Source organism: Trichechus manatus, unplaced genomic scaffold, assembly GCF_000243295.1.
Source record: "Trichechus manatus latirostris isolate Lorelei unplaced genomic scaffold, TriManLat1.0 scaffold00026, whole genome shotgun sequence".
NCBI lineage: Eukaryota > Metazoa > Chordata > Mammalia > Sirenia > Trichechidae > Trichechus > Trichechus manatus.
Window position 1 is genome coordinate 8,222,875 of NW_004443962.1, and position 17,109 is coordinate 8,239,983.

At 46.7% G+C, this 17,109-nt stretch overlaps 1 protein-coding gene across 1 annotated transcript in view; it reads right to left on the reverse strand.

The window, feature by feature from the left end:
- KALRN (kalirin RhoGEF kinase) overlaps positions 1–17,109 on the reverse strand; it is a 789,193-nt gene that overhangs the window by 422,874 nt on the left and 349,210 nt on the right. The window contains exons 7-9 of the mRNA XM_023728788.1: positions 16,225–16,416; positions 11,437–11,568; positions 7,807–8,037 (exon numbers count right to left, since the gene is read on the reverse strand). Coding sequence (XP_023584556.1) covers positions 7,807–8,037; positions 11,437–11,568; positions 16,225–16,416 — 555 coding nt within the window. The remainder of the gene's footprint in view (positions 1–7,806; positions 8,038–11,436; positions 11,569–16,224; positions 16,417–17,109) is intronic.

The window sequence follows — 17,109 nt, forward strand, 5'->3', positions numbered from 1 at the left end:
CTCCTTTAAATAATCATCTATATGAGTCCAAACGGTCATCATTTACCCTAAAGCAAAGATGAGAAGGGAAGGGGGGTCAGAGAAGCTAGATTAATGGGAACAGAACAACCAGAATGGAAATAATGAGAAGGCTGACACATTGTGAAAAATGTAACCAATGTCACTGAACAATATGTATAGAAATTGTTAAGTAGGAACCTAATTTGCTGTGTAAACTTTCACTAAAAATACAGTAACAATAATAAAAAGCAAGAAATAAGGAACCAGGAAGCAGAGCGATACAAGGAGTTCATGAAATTCCCAGGCAGGAGGAGTCTGAGCATCTCAGAGGCAAGCTCCTAAAGCTCATTCCCAAGCCTGGAGAGGCTAGGGAGTACATGGTGGAGGACCAGAACTCTAGACCCTTCAGTACTAGTCTCACACCATGGGGAGGGGGATGGGGTGTTTCCTCTACACTCAGTGACACCAAAGAGGCAGATGGGAATGTTTCCCTATGTTCACTCCAATCAGAAAGCCACCCAGACAAGCAGGAACCTTCCTTCCTCCCCTCCCTACCTCCCCCAGGGCAGCTCAGCCTCAATTCTGCTTTATTTCTGGGCAATCGCCTTGCCCAAAGAATCATCTATTATCTGCTTGAACATATTCTGCATGATTGGACTATCATAATCACAAAAACTTAATTGACAACCAGGGCTTCAAAGCAGTTTCCTCCTGTTTGAACCCCTGCTGAGAATTTGCATTCCCACCCCAGATATACTGAGTCAGACTCTACAGTTTAACAAGACCCCCAGGTGATTCTTATGTATAATAAATTTTGAGAATGACGGCTCTACTAGTGGTTCTCAGAATTGATCCCTAACCAGCAACATTAGCATCACCTGGAATTGTGTTAGAAATGCAAATCCTCAGCAGGCATTCCAAACCCAACGAACTGTTTCAAAGCCCTGTTGACAACTTTAAAACTGCTAAATACTATCATGGGCAAATGGATATTATTCAAGACGCATGCCACAAAGAACAACATCAGCAATGCTGCGTTAAAATACTCATGACTGTGAAAAACAAATGAGAATGGAGTACTGTAGTGTCTGTTTTAGGAGAATTTGTGTTAGAGATAAATAAGTGGAGAGAGCAATTTTAAAATGGTGGAAGAGATGGAAAAGGGTGTTTGGGTAGAAGTGTTTGAGGCAGTTGAGTTTGAGTATGAACCTCAGCTGTCAGTTGCTCTATGGCCTTGGGCAAGTCTCATCCTTTGAGACCAAGTAACCCATCAGGACCTTTTGAGCACTGACATTCCAGCACAGAATTATAAAGCATAGTGCCTGTGGCACAGCAGAGACACTAAGAACACCAACTCTGATGTTAGGGGGTCTTGGGTCCGAACCCTTGATCTGCTACTAGCTGTACTCTGAGAAAGTTCACTTTACCTCTCTAAGCTCAATTTCCTCATAAGTAAAATGGGGACCAAATGATTGCCTCATAGTGTTGGGAAGATTAAACAAGAAAATGTAAGTGAAGGGATTAGCAGAGGCCCTGGCACATAGTAAGCTCAATGAACGGTCGTTGTAGATGCAGATGCACCATGATATCTACTCAAACGATGATAAATCCTGAGCTTTGAACAGTAGAGCTTTTACAGACACATTGCATCTGAGTAACAAAATCTCAGGTTGGAATCCAACCATCCCTCTGATGCTTGAATCCCTTCTGCAACATATCCACCAAGTAACTAGTCTGTGCTCCTGATTTTGAAGATGGTTCCCTCTTCTGTGCATTTTCTGATCTAACTGGGTGCAAAATATGCCCAGAGCATTTTCTTTCTTAGACCCTTTAATCCTCCCTTTCTAGGAAGAGTTAGTTGCTAGATGCATCCTCATTCTGGTCACCTTTTTAATAACTAATCATGCTGTGTTCGACCCTAAGTGCTCACCTTTATTATACGAAGCTGCTAATCAGGGTATACAAGGCCCAAACTAGTATGACTAAGGGGCTACAGCTGGTAAAATATTGAATATCTGGAGGTTTTTTGTTTTTTTCTTAAATTACTCTCAAATCTCTTTCAGACATTCTTTGGCGGGCAAGAGCTGATATAGTAAAAGCTATAATTTTCCATGTGAGGCTACAGAAAAGCTGATAGAAGCAGGTAAGGTTCATTTGCAGTACAGGAACTGTGAGCTTTAATATTAATACATTCTTTCAGAATGGAAAGCCACTGAGCCAGAGAAATTCTGCCATCACTGCCTTGCCAGACTGCTGTGGTCAAGACATTGTTTTTAAGGGAGGACAGAGGAGTCTCAAACATGTCACGCCCAGCCCCACCCCTACTCCCACAGCCACTCCCAACCCCCTTCCAGCCTTGTTTCCCACTATCACTGCCAGGAGGAACAGGGCGTCCGTTACACTTTCTCTTCCTGTTCCCCGTCTATTACTTAGCTTTCTGCTCTGCGGCCTTCCCCAGGTACACCATCCTCCATCTCTCATGCCCATGCTCCAGGGACCAGCACAAATCCCACAGCAACCACAGGGCCTCCAGTAGCCCATTGTTATTTTGCTTCTGTGGCTCTGAGCACAGACAGCCGTGTGCCACTAATATATCCTTAACGGTATACAACTTCTTTTGAGGGCAGAGATCTCAAATTCCTAGCACAGGGCCTTGTACACAGCAGGTGTTCCAAAACACTGTATAGATTTGTTCTTGCAAAAAAGGTCCAAATGGAGGTAGAGGAAGACCAAAAAGCCAAACCCATTGCTGTCAAGTCAATTCCGATAGAGTGCTTTAACTACTGTGCCACCAGGGCTCCTGGTACAGAAAGAAGGCAAGGCAAAATAAGATGCCTGCAGACAGCAATCTGAAACACGTTGTTCTGGCTAAGAAAAAATGGAGCCCTGATGGTGCAGTGGTTAAAGCGATCAACTGCTAACCGAAAGGTCGGCGGTTCAAAACCACCAGCCGCTCCTCGGGAGAAAGATGTGGCAGTCTGCTTCTGCAGAGATTCACAGCTTGGAAATTCTACGGGGTCACTATGAGTTGGAATTGACTTGACGGCAGTGGGTTTGGTTTGTTTTTATTTTTGTTTTTCCCACCACAAAGTCAAGTTTATCTGGACTTGCATACGTCGGAAGTCAGAGGAGTTAGGCGAGTATGAACGACACAGGGTAGAGACCAGCTGAAAAAGAAAGAAGAATAACCCACTGCCATGAAGTTGATTCCAACTCACAGTGACCCTACAGGACAGAGCAGAACTGCCCCAGAGGGTTTCCAAGGCTGTAATCTTTAGGGAAGCAGACTGCCACATTGTTCTCCCAAGGAGCTGCTGCTGGGTTCGAACCACCGATCTTTCAGTTACTAGTTGAGCACTAAACCACCGCGCCACCAGGGCTCCTTAGGGGGAACAATCTGATAATTATTTCATTAGCAATACCATGGTAGGCATGCCCTATCCACGTCTTTCTTCAGCTTAATGAGTCCAAATTCCCAAGATTTATTTCCACTGTCCCCAGCCCAGCAGGGAAAAGCAAGCTGAGAATACACCTGTCAGGGCCCTAGGGAGAGCTACCACAGAGCTGAAGTGCCAGGCCAATGCTGGCTGCAGATGTTTAGATGGAATCTTCACTGGCGCCTAGCTTTGGTTCACATCTGTCTGCAGTCCTCTGGTTCTGGAGGCTCAAGGGGCAAAGTACTGCTACTCAGGCAAGGTCACCCAGAAACGGCAATTGGCAAGAAGTTCAGCAGGCAGAGCTTGCCTGCCCTCACTCCGTTCCTCTCAGTCCCCTTCTCCCCTAGCAGGAGTTAGCGGCGCTTTCTTTTCTCTCTCCTGCTATCTTTCTCTTTCTTCTCCCATGTAGGTCTGTTTCTCTGCTGTCTTTATTTCTCTTCCCCCTTCTTTCTCTCCCTACACTGTTTCTCTCTGTGTGTCTGTCTCTGACTCTCCCTCCCTCTCTTCCTGTTTTGGGGTGTGTCTGTCTTTCCCCCGCTCCGTGGACATATGCATGTGTACTTCCTCTCTTCTCATTCATCCTCTCTCTCTCTCTCTCCCTGGCCTTCCTTTCTCATGTGGCTTTTCTGGGACTCTGAAGACCTAGCTTCCGGTTCTGGCACTACCATAAACTAGCTGTGTGGTTATGGCCAAGTTACTTTACATCTCTGGGCCTCAATTTCCTCAACTGTGTAGTAGGTTAGACTGGATGCTCTTTCAGGTCCTAGACATTGCTGAAATTTTATAACCACATAAAATGGAACTCACAGACCCACAAAGCCTTTCCGGTCAGTAGAAACAGCAGAATCATGCTGGGACTCCCCAGTAACACAAGCACCAGGGGGCGCCCGAGTACCGCTTAAAGAGGATGCAGCTAACAACCCAGCTAACACTGAGGATTGACTGTGTGGTAGGCAGGTCATTCAGTCCTGTGAGATGGGTACTATTATTATCGTTCCTATTTTAGAGGCAAAGAAACTGAAGCACTACGAGGTAAAATGACTTGCCCGAGGTCACACAACCAAGACATGTCAGAGCAGGATTTAAACTCAGCCTGTCTGACTCAAAAGCCCAGGTTCTAATCTGCGAGTTTGTGTCACACCAGCCACTGATGCTTATTCACAAGCTTCCCACTCGGGCCACGGAGTGAACATCTCTGGATCTCAAAATACGCTCAGGGTCTCGAGTCCAGACTGCGTGGTTCGGTCAATCATCTCCTCTTTCAAGGCACCAACTCTGACTTCTGCTCACGCTTGTGCCTGTAACTGTTCCATTGATACTCTCTCTGCATACTGGCTGGCGTGCTTTGGTACAATCGTTCTTTAATTTTCAAATGTGTATGCCTTGTGCTATTCTAACTAAGCAGGTATCTTACCTGAACCTAGCGCAGCCCTGGGCCTACTGTAGAGGCCCAAGCATGCTGAATAACTGATGAGTACCATGACGCTTCAGGAGCACTGAGAATACGTCCCAGCATCCTCTGCCTGGACTGTAAATACCTGAAAAGGCTTCTCATCACAATTCCCGCAGGCAGACTCCTGCTACTCACCAGCAACTCCTGGGTCTTAAATGGTGTTCACTTCACAGAAATAGAAACTGAGGGTCTCCCAAAGATAACTACACTCAGTTCAGCAAATGTAAAGAGAATCTCAGCTTCATGCCAGACACAGCTAAGAACTATAAGCGATGCATGACTGCTTCTCTCAGGGAGGTACTGGAGTAAATGAGTCATGCAAAATTAAAACAACAACAAAACTGTAATGTAACACAAAGGTGAAAGTGCTACCAAAATTATGGATGGATGGATGGATGATGGATGGATGGATGGATGGATGGATGGATGGATGGATAGTAGGTAAGTAGGTAGATAAACAGGTAGGAGAGACAAAGAAACAGCAAGCTGTGGGAACACGTGGGAACACGGTAGAGCAGGAAAATTACTTGTCCAGTCTGATCATGAAGCTGGGACAGGCTCATGGCTAGGAGTCAGGAGATCAAAGACCAAGTCCTTTATCTAACCCTTGAGTGCATTAAACCCTGCACCTTTCTGAAGCATCAGCTCAGATGCCTGTCAGGCACCAATGGATATTTGGGTGTCAGGTGAGCAACTGAGGTCCCTCATTGGGTTCGGTAGCCCTTATTTTCCTTTGAGTCAGTCCCAACGTCAGACACACAGTGAGTGAGTGAATGGGTAAATGAAAGGTGTTCCCGGAAGAAGTTACATTTCACATATCCTGAAAAGAACAATGGAATTAACCATCCTGGGAAACTCAATTTTCATGGACTATCCAAATCCCATCTCACACACCTCACAGATATCCTGCTTGTTTTTGATTAGCGCCAACATTGTGATTCATGCAGGAAAGATGAACTGATAGTACCTCATTTCCAGAAATGCTCTCAGTTTTAAAAGCATGATGCAGAATAGCCACAGATACTATACTTTCTCTTAGCATAGTTTAGAAGCCTTGGTGGCCACAGAAAAGCCTGATAACAGCAGTTCCTGGAAAGTCTAGTTGGGAACATCACCTTCCTCTTGTGGAAGCCTTTCATCTGCCCCATTACTGTCAAGTCACTTCTGACTCACAGTGATGCTACAGGACAGGGCAGAACTGCCCCATAGGGTTTCCAAGGCTGTAAGCTTTCTCCAATCAGACTGCCACATCTTTCTCCTGCAGAGCAGCTGGTGGGTTCGAACTGCTGACCTTTCGGTTAGCAGCCAAGCATTTAACCACTGCACCACCAGGGCTCCTTTCCTAGTTAGCATTAATGAATAGTAGCAACAGCCATAAGAGCAACAGGAGGGCAGAAGAAGCCTTGTAATCTGTTGCCCAGATCATCTCGAGTCACTGAGAGTTCACAGAAATATAACGCCCCCTCTTTTGTGTCTTCCGAGGCTGGCACCTCACTCTGTCTCAATCACAGCCGGACTCCTGGACTCTCCTGTGCTCACGGATGATATATTTATCCGGACGGCTCCAGATGGCAAGAGCAGACAACTGATTCATTTGCTTCTCTATTCCCAGCAGGCCCCCACAAGAGTTTCAGAGCTGGGCCAGCACATAAACAGCGCCAGCCTCTCCTGAGGCTGAGGTGTCGCCTCTGATGACTCAATCTCTGCCTCAGTCAGGAGGGAGCTGCAGAGAGTCTCAGGGCAGTCCGAGAAGCGAGGGTGTGCCCGAAGGCCCTCCGACTCCTGGGACTGACTGCATGCGATCCCCTACCCAGTGATAGGGATGGCCCGCTCTCCCGCCATCCTGCCCGGCTACATAGGGGCGCAGTGGCCCCAGGGGCCTCTTCCACTAACAGCTGTGAAGGGAATCAACACTTGCGAAGACACGCACAGCTGGCTCTCAATTATCCATGTACATTTTGATACACTTTGGGATTATGCCTGGCCGATACCACAGAAGAATGGAAGGCGAGTAAAATGTTATTTTATATGAGTAGTCCTGAAATTACATGATGTGGAAGGTGTTTGAGCAGGAGTGCCCACCGCCCCTGCCCCCCGGGATGAACCAAGAGGGAGAGGACATGAAGCCTTGATCTCAGTGCCCCGCTCCCACCCACCTTCCTCTCCTGGAGTATCAGTCCTCAGAGCAAAGCTCCCAGGAGTCCCCACAGAGACAGGGACAGAAGTACATGGGGGAGAGATGGGTTATTTCATCTGAAAGGGCATTCATGGCAAGCTGTCTTTTTATGGTTAGAAACATAACCATTTCTTTATTATTTGTGGTGAAGGAGAAAGCCGTGACCGGTATAATAATGCAAAAAGACCAATAAAGCCAGAAGTAACCTCTAATCATGGAACATACGGTGAACAATAGCCCCTGTTATAAATCTGGTTTCCCAAGTACAACCTCACCAAGGAGTCCTCTCGCAGGTCCCGAACCCCACCCCACCCCCACTCTGGCAGGCCCCCGCGTCCCTGATTGAGAAGTGAGCTCACTTTACGGTGATGTTCAACTCTGACAGGCCTCAGAGGGTCCCCCAGCCCCCCAAGTCGTCCAGCAATCTGGCTGCCTGAGTGAGGATTAAGCTATCCCAGCAAAACAAAAATACATCCTCTGACTGTAAGAAATTGCTGTTCCTCAGACTGAGTCTCTTTTTCCAAGAGCACAGGGTGAGAAGGCCCGGTCTATAAAGCTGCTTAGGGGAGAAGCAAACTATTAACAAGTCTGGTTTGGTGGTTTGTTTTTCTGTGGGGGAAGAGTACTGGGGGCAGAATGGCCCTCTTCCCGCTTTCCCAGCCTGATCACCTAGTGCAAGGCCTGGCGCGCAGGCCCCCGCCCGGGATGGACGCCGCGCCAAAGGGCAGCAGAGCCGTTACCTGCTGCACGTCCTGCTGGAAGACGCAGAGCTGCAGCCGCTGGTGGAGCCGCACCTTGCGGTGCTGCCAGATGCTCTCAAGCCGCCGCTGGTGGTGCAGCACCTCGTGCACCACGTCCAGCACCTGGTGCACGGCCTTGGAGTAGTTGGCTGTGGCCGTGAGGGACTCGGAGTTCCCAGGACTCAGGGGACGCTGCAGCACATCCAGCAGCGCTTTGCCATCCTGGCTGACCTGCAGGAAGGAAAGAAGCGCTGCTCCAGATCTCAGCCAGGGAGAACCCCACGAGGCCAGAGAGTCACGGGTGCAGCACAGCAGGCACAGGGCAGAGAGAGACAAGGAGTCTGTCCCGGGGTCCCAATTAGACCTGAGAACTGCAGTCATCCCCAGACTAAATTCAGTAACCAAGGGACATGCCAGCCAGCCAGAGCTGCTCTGGTGCCCGGCTCCCAGCCCAGGGGAGGGCAGAGCATCCTGGAGAACTGGAGTCCTGGGCTCAGAAGGAAGCCAGTCCATCTGCCCACATGTTGTTTATGGAGGGGGGTGGCTGCTGGAGCACCAACAAGTTGCCTGTGAGGCTCTTACATCAGTGTCTCTCTCTGGAATATCAGCTCCACGAGCGTGGGGACTCTGTCTTTTTCACCATTCTCTCTCCAAAGCCTACAACAGTGTCTGTCACATAGGAGGCACTTGATCAATATTTTGACTGACTCACTGGCTGCGCCAGGCAGAAGAACTTCATTTTAGAAATGAAGTTCAGAATAAGTCCCCAGCATAAACCTCTCCCCCTCTTTCTCCTTCACCTTCCTCTGCCTGGCTTCAAACTTCTAGACGTGTGATCAGAGGCAAGTTACTAAACCTCTTTGGGCTTCAGCTTCCTTGTCTGTAAAATGGGGTTAATAATGGCACACGCCTCAGAGTTGTGGTGAGGATTAAATGGGCTACGTGCTTAGAACAGGGCCTGGCATGTAGTAGTAGCTTCATCATTATCATCATCATCGTTATTTCTTTCTCCCATCTTCTTTATTTCCTTGCTATTTTCTTTCTTTCCTCTTCATCCTGTTTTTTTCTCTCTCTCTCCCTCTCTATAACCCTCTTCTACCAAAAAGCAGCAACATTTCAAATCTTTCCAGAATGCACAGAGTAAGGGAGGGGCCCTTATACTGTGGACATACCACCCATGCACCTGGGTTCTCCAACACCCTCAGTGCTGAGGGCAGTGGGGTGACATTCCCTGTCCCTCCTCTCGTTGGGTTCCTGGCACAATTACCGGCACCAATAATTCTGAGAGCAGCATCACACGCCTGTGGTCCTACAGTGCTTGGAAGAGTACCCAAGAGAGAATACGTCCCTCCAATTTAAAACAGATCTCACGTTCATCGGGTTTAACAATGAAATCAAAGTTGGTTTCGAGCTGAAATAGTCTTCTTTTCCTACCAGCAAATTGGGGAAGGGGGTATGTACCCATGTCCATCCTTATGATGATGAATGGGGAGCTATTTACTGGGCTGGCAGCCTCCCCTCGCCCCGCCTTCAGGCCCTGAGAAGCGCTTGTTGGGGGTTCAAGAACACAGACCCAGCTGTACTCCTTCTGCTCACAGGGCAGCAGAAGCACATGCAGAGCTGAGCGGTGACCGAGAAGAGTGCTGGCATAGAGTGAGGCTGAGACAGGAGAGGAGACCCCGCTAGGGGAACATGGCCGATGTAGGTGACCACCACCTCCCACCCAACTCCACCATACCCACCCCCATGGCTTATTGCTTTAATGCCCTCCGGAGACATGAATAAGACAAATACCCTATGGCCAAATTCTCCAGGGAATTTGAGAAAATGGTGTCTTTTGGCACTATGCTATGTCCAGGGCAGGGTGATTAGAGATGGGGGGCCAAATGCTAGAAATCCAAGTTAACATGAGTTTTAGTCCTGTGCCTCAGTCTCCATATCTACAGGAGGTCAGGGACGGCCTACTGACTGCCAAAGTGGGCTTTGATGGAACGTTTAGGTCCACAATGTTAGGGACTGAGAATACACTGGAAGAAACTGTGTGTGTGTGTGTGTGTGTGTGTGTGTATACACACGTGCACACACACATTATATATATATACACACATACATGTATGTATATATATATATAATTACACACACACACACATATGTATGTGTATATATATATATATAATTACACCCACACCCCATGATGTGGGGAAATATATTAATCTTGATTGTACTATTTTTAGTATTTCATATGGAGTAAATTTAGAGATTCTTGACCCATGGGCAGAGGGAAAGTTCTGGTATAAGAAAGAAACCCTTGGACCATTTGGATCAGAGCTGATGAGATCAGATTCATCTCACAAGCCCTCCTCCACGCCTCTGACAATGACAAAACCTGTTAGCATCTGTCAGCATTTATTCCTATCAGGCACTGCGTCAAGCGCGTTACATGCGTTATCTTTATACCCCTGAAAACTACGCTATGAGGCAGGTGTTATCACTTTCATTTCACAGAAGAGAACGCTGAGCTTAGAGAGGCGAAGTGACTTGCCTGAGGTCACACAGCTAATAAGGAGGGCAGCCAGGATCCAAACCCCATTCTGACTGTGGCAAAAACCCAGTTCTTACCTAGAAGCCATTGGTTCTTAGATTTCTGTGTGCATCAAACTCACCTGGGCTCAGAGTAAAATGGAGGTTCCAGGTCCCACTTCTTGACACTCTGAGTCAGTCTGGGGTGGAGCCCAGGCATCTGCATCTTTAACAAGCACCTCAGGTAAGTCTGATGCAGGTGGTCCCGGAGCCCACTTTGAGAAACACTGCCGTAACTGACCTTGCCCCAGAGGAAACCCATAGGCCAGATGCCAATCCACCTTTCCCACCTCATCCAGCTCAAAGCTGCTTCCCTAATCAGCCCATTTTGCCCTCGTCAGTTTTTCATCCCTTAGCCCCTCTCCCCGAGAATTCAAGCCCAGTTAGTAAACCTACTTAACTTGTGTATGTATATCCACAGGGATGCACCTATACGGCCTTTCCTTTTCCTTTAAAGAAACATCAAGAAGTTTTTTCCCCTCCTTCATTTTGCACTAACCACCTCCCTCCCCGGCCCTTGATTTTTCAGCAGAAGAGCCTTATAGTTTCTCCTCCACATCCGTGGCAGTTTCTCACTCCTGCAAACACTTATCTCCACACACATTTTCCTCTGGACCTTCTAGTGAGAAAATTAATATTTTTTGATGAGCTACTTCACAAAAGGGGTGCCAGGGTTAGTGTGTACATGCCTGTTCACCAACCAGAAAGCAAACTCTAGAGGAGGGCAGCCTTGCTTTCTTTTGTTCCTCTCCCCAGGCGACAGAGTCCAAATCCTCACATCCAGGGAGTGGGGTGTGTGAGTGTGAGTGTGTGTGTGTGTGCGCGCGCGCGTGTGCGCGCGCCTACTCACGGCCCCATTTTTTTCTGCTTTCTAGCTGAAGACACTGTCGTTCATAGGCCAAGGATACTAAAGACATCTCTAAAGGGAGAAAAATGGCCTCTCTTCTTTCATTCAACCCAGACTATTTCACAGGGTACCGGCCAGTGCTCACACCACCCACCCATTTGCACAAATGCCCAGGACACCTGGGTGCCCCGCTGGGTTCTCACCTCCGTGTAGGCCTGGGTCACTTGCTCATACAAGGTTTGGTGGTGGTGGATTGCCAGCTCTAGGTCCTGCATCTCGGATGGCAGGCCACCTTCACTACACATCTTGCACCAGGCGTCCACTCCCGACAGGAACTGGAAAGAGATGTGGGGCGGATCAGTGTGGGAGTACCGGGCTGGGTGATGGGTGGGTTACCTAGAGCAGAGAGGGTCAGATACCTAGGGGAGAAACATCAGGACCTCTGGAAGAGCTGAGTGTGTTCTTTAATTCCACAAACACTAACCCCAAGTAAGAAGTCAGACCTAGGCATCTGTTCAGGAAGCATGATTTCCACAAAGATTACTATTATGAACCTGCCGGGGTGGGAGCCGTCTGGTTGTTCCACAGGTTACACCCACACACTGACGATAGAGTGCTGCTGTGGAAACATCTCATTACGATGCGTGCAGCCCGTCCCACAGGCCTGTGGCTGTGCACAGGGCAAAATGCTCTAATGGCCACGCACGTGTGCACTCAGTTGTGAAGAGGAGCAAAGAGTACTTCATACAGAATCATTAGGAACCCTAGGGAACTTCCAGAGACTCATTCCCACAGGGATGGATATTAACCTCAACAGAACTCCCAATGTTGGGTCAGTCTCCTTCAGGGTGGGAGAGGGGAGGGACAGCATGGGCGCTAGACTGTGCTGTGTCTAAAGTGACACTGCTCCTGGGGTATGATATATAGATATAGATCCCAACAGACATAAAATTATTTAAAAATTAAAATTAACAACTGTGGAAGACCATGGGTCTCCATGCACAAATGGTGAGCTAAGTGAAATCACTCAGGTTTACTGGGTGGAAAAATCCATCTCTAAAATGCAAATAATTCTTCACCCAACAGTCTGAAATGATTCTGTGATTCCTCTCGCCTGGGTGCACAGCTCCACTTAAATTAATTGCCTAAATACCTTTTATCCCATTTCCTAGAACAGCCCATATGAGGACAATAAAGAGCTGCCTAAACAAACACCTAAAAAATAGCCTTGAATGAGGTCCCTCCACAACTAAAAAGAAGCATCGTTTATGAATTTCCCTGAAGGACTTGTGATACCTGAGGACATCACATTAAAAACAATAGATACAAATAAAATGTCTTCTGATCCAAACCAATCCAGGTCAGTTCTGGCACTTGCTTTTCTTCTGCAACTGCTCGAGTTCTAGTCTTTGTGTCTCTTTCAAGCATTTAGCCCCTGGCCTGTCAGCTGTTGTGGTTGAGTTTTCATTCTGTATGTCCTTATCACATTAGGCCATCTCTTAGCAATTCTGGAAAATGCCAGCACCATCCTGCCTCAGATCACATGTGCTTCCTGCCATCTCAGAAGCTTCTTTGCTCCACCAGTAACCTGAAAGCAACTTGACGTTCATTTGTCAACTGTGGGGGGAGCACCTCTTCAAGGCCCTTGGGATTTATCTGTAATACTCTAACAGGCCATCCTACAGCAGGTCCCACAAAATGGTCAGCTAAGGGAGAGAGAGACAGAGACAGAAGGAAACATGGAGTCTTCCTTGCCAGTCTGTGCAAACACTGAGTAAAGTATGTAAGCGATGGCGTTAAGGAGAGAACAGGAGGTTAGAAATCAATATTCTCATTTTCCTGTGAATGAACCCGTCACCATCAATCACACTACCATCATCCTTTAAAAAACAAAACAAAAAGACATGGCTGGATCCCTCTCCATGTGTGGGCTGTGCTTGACTTGTGGCACAAAGATTTCAGTCTCTAGGAAGTTCCCAGGTGGATACAGACACAGGTGGAGGAAATAGATACCAGAAGAGTATGTTGAACCAATATCCAAAGTAGTAATGTCTACCATTTAGTAAGTACACTAGGCACCTTACGTGCTCTATCACTAACCCCTATAAGACCCCTGTGAGATTCATGATTAGCCCCTCATTGCTGCTGTGTGCCTTCAAGTCAATTCCAAATCATAGTGACCCTATACGACAGAGTAGAACTTCTCTATAGGGTTTTCCAGGCTGTAATCTTTATGGGAGCAGATTGCCAGGTCTCCTGCAGAGTGGCTGGGGGGTTTGAACCTCTGACCTTTTGTTAGCAGCTGAGTGCTTAAGCATTGTGCCACCAGGGCTCCCCTATAGAGATGAGGAAAAAAGCTCAGAATGGTGAGGTGACTTGCCTAAGAATTAGTGAATACTGTGGCTAGCATTAGAACCCACATGTGTCTGGCCTCAAAGCCTAGACTCTTTCAATTATTCCATGTTGCTTTCTGTGTTAGAGTTGGTAATAAAGGGAGAGATTTAAGGTATGATTTTGTGTTCGACTCTCCATTATCTGAAGTTACCCAAAAGGTGATACAGAGGAAAAAAGTTTAGAGCTTACGATTTTAATGTTAGACACACCTGGGTTGAAATTCCAGCTGCCCACAGATTAATTATGTGATTTTAGCGGTGGTGTGTTTAACAACCAGCATTACACACACACACACACACACACACACACACAAATATATATACAGTCATGTGCCACACAACGTCCCTCTGGGCAACTTCTGACCCCATATACGTCTGCGGTCTCATAAGGTTATAATACAGCTCAGGAATCCCGCTCAGAGAACGGGACGTAATGGATTCAGGCAAGTCGCACGCGACAATCATGACGATCCTCAAAAACAAAGAAAACATCCTCCAAGTTGTTTAAAAGGATCAGCTCCACTGAAAGCCACAAGGTTAAATAAAATGCGAGGTGGACCTATATCAGATATGGAGAAATTGCTAATACCGTGGATGGAGGACCAAACACTAAAGCAAATCCCTCTCAGCACAATGACGATCACTGCTAAGGCACGATGCTTGTTCGAGATGCTTAAGGAAACAGCAGGACCAGACTATGATATCAAGCTTAGTGCTCGCTCTGGGGGGTTTAGCGCTTCAAACACTGTTCTTCGCTGCATAATGTGAAAGCGAGTGGTGAGTCTGTGAGTGTTGATGCGAGGGCCACAGAAAAATCTGTTGAAATCTTAGATAAACTAAGTGTAGAGGGAGGCTATTTGCCCCAGCAAATTTTTAATATGGACAAAATCTCCTAATTCTGGAAGCAAATGCCTGAAAGGACCTTCATCTGTAATATGGTATGGATGAATCACATAACGTCCTATTTCACAGAACGTATTGTGGACATCAAGCAACACGTCACTGTATATGTACACAAGTGTATTATAAATTTTACTGATATAAAGGGTGTGTAGCACACAATTTACAAAGAGTAAATTCTGTGTAGCCACTTGAGTCTCACAGGATGCTTCTGCTGAAGTCTTGTGAAAACCACAGTCAATTTACAGTTGCAGACAACAAATGTGTATAGTTCCAACATGAAAGCGGGTTGATATTTCCATTTACATTAAGGACAAAAATAAAAAACACCAGAAGACTTCTGGCAGACCATCACTCTTTCATCAACAAGTGACTTCGTTGCTGAATTTAATAATAGTTTTAGAATACTAGAAGAATATTTCCTCAATTTTGTATGTTATTAAAAACGTAACAGCTACAGACACGACACACTTTTAAGTTTAGTCTGTGTTTTTTAACATTTTCACCATCACCTTCTTAAGACTCTAGACAATCAATGAAACAATAAATCAAGCCCTGGTTTGTAGCATTTGCTGATTTCACCTCTAAAACTCCCACTGTGGTCTATTTCAAGCTACCAATGTGACATCATTGTATGTGGAGTTGGGAAGGGATGCACACTAGCATACCATTATGTAGTATTTCCACCAGACAGATAAATCAATGTAAATAACCTCAAGAACACAGACAGTAGTAAAATGATCAGGAAGTAGCTCCGCTACTAGCTGAAAGGTTGGTGGTTTGAATCAACCCAGAGGTGCCTCGGAAGACAGGCCTGGCAATCTGCTTCTGAAAGGTCACGGCCATGAGAACTCTACAGAGCAGTTCTACTCTGTACGCATAGGGTTGCCATGAGTTGGAACTGACTTGACAGCAGCTAACAGCAACAAATAACAGCAGTGTTTAACAACCAGCTCACAAAATTTCTCAAAATTAAAAATTGGCTCTCTATAAGCAGGTAGGAGACAGCTTTTGCCCTACTGTATATGTATACAAGTATATTATAATGTTACTGATATAAAGGATGTGTAGCACACAATTTACAAAGAGTAAATTCTGTGTAGCCAATAACCTGTCAATCAGGCCATTTAATCTTAGTTTCAGTGTTCCCCTCTGTAAAATGGGTTAGTAATATCACAATGCCTGGCCATTCCGTAAATGGAAACAAGTAATTATTATTTCTATCCATTATGCTATTACATAATTATTATCCATAGCAAATGCTCAATCTAAAATTATTTTCCCCTGCTCTGAGCACTCAAGTGATCACATTACTTTCATCCCTTTGGTCTATGCTCAGGGACTGCAAATAAACCAGACAGTCACACACACACATACACACCTACCCACATCCACAGACACACACATACCGCCACACACCACTAAACTACTAAGCAGAATGTAAAGAGACATTGGGTCCCCTCTGGTATGGATGACAAGCAAAGCCACTAAAAGTTAGCAATGCATCTTGGTGTACACAGAGCCACGAAAGTGGTAGAACAAGTGTTATGGTTGCCACCACTCAGCGGGGTCTTCAGTGTTTCTCAAAAAGAGAGGGAGGGGCTCTCTGCAGAACTCTGTGCATACTCCCCCCTTGCCGTTCCCCTTCATTTCCACCCTTCCCACCAACAGCAGCCACAGCAGAACCCCCGGCCTCACCTGCTCAGCCTTCTGGTGGAACACCGCAGACATGGCGAGAATGGTGCTGCGCTCGTCCAAGGCAGCCGCAAAGCTCTTCCACTCCTGGTCCAGCTGCGTGGAAATCTGCTTGATTTGCTGTGAGGCGTAATGGCCAGCCTCAGAGAGGCGGGAGGCCACAGACATGATGCGGTTGATGTTGACATAGGCATTCTGGGAACCAAAGGAGAGTCAGCACTTAGTGGGGCAGGCTGAAAAGGCATCTGTTAAGCTCTTTGGGGCTAAGTGAGTATTTGGGGAAGGGGGCTGCCCAAAACAAAAAGTTTGAGAGAGGCTGGTACAGACCTAGTGTTTACATTCTTGGCCCAAGAGGAGTCTCCCTCTATGACGTAAAATCTAGGCAGATAGCAGGGACAGTAACTGAGGCCCTTCATTCTGGGGCATCTGAATTCTTTTTGTGCTGTTAGTGCACCAGTAACTCTATGTGGATTATCTTATTGAATGTTCACAACCATCCTATGAGGTCATTCCAGGGAGATGGCATAGTACTTTCAAGAGTTACTGTCTGGAAGCAATGGCTCAGATTAGGGCAAAAGCTAAAGGAGACAAATGCACTTCTTTTGCTGAGGAGAGATGTGTACCCTGGCATCATTGCCACCTACAACAAGGTATTAGTGATCAGTGGTAGAATTCTTGCCTTCCATGTAGGACACCCAGGCTCCATTCCCAACCAGTGTACCTCATATGCAGCCATCACTCATCTGTCAGTGGAGGCTTGCAGGTTGCAATGATCCTGAACAGGTTTTAGTGGAGCTTTTAAACTAAGATGGATAAGGAAGAAAGGCCTGGCGATATACTTCCAAAAATCTGCCAATGAAAAACCCTATGAAACAAAATGGTCCAATC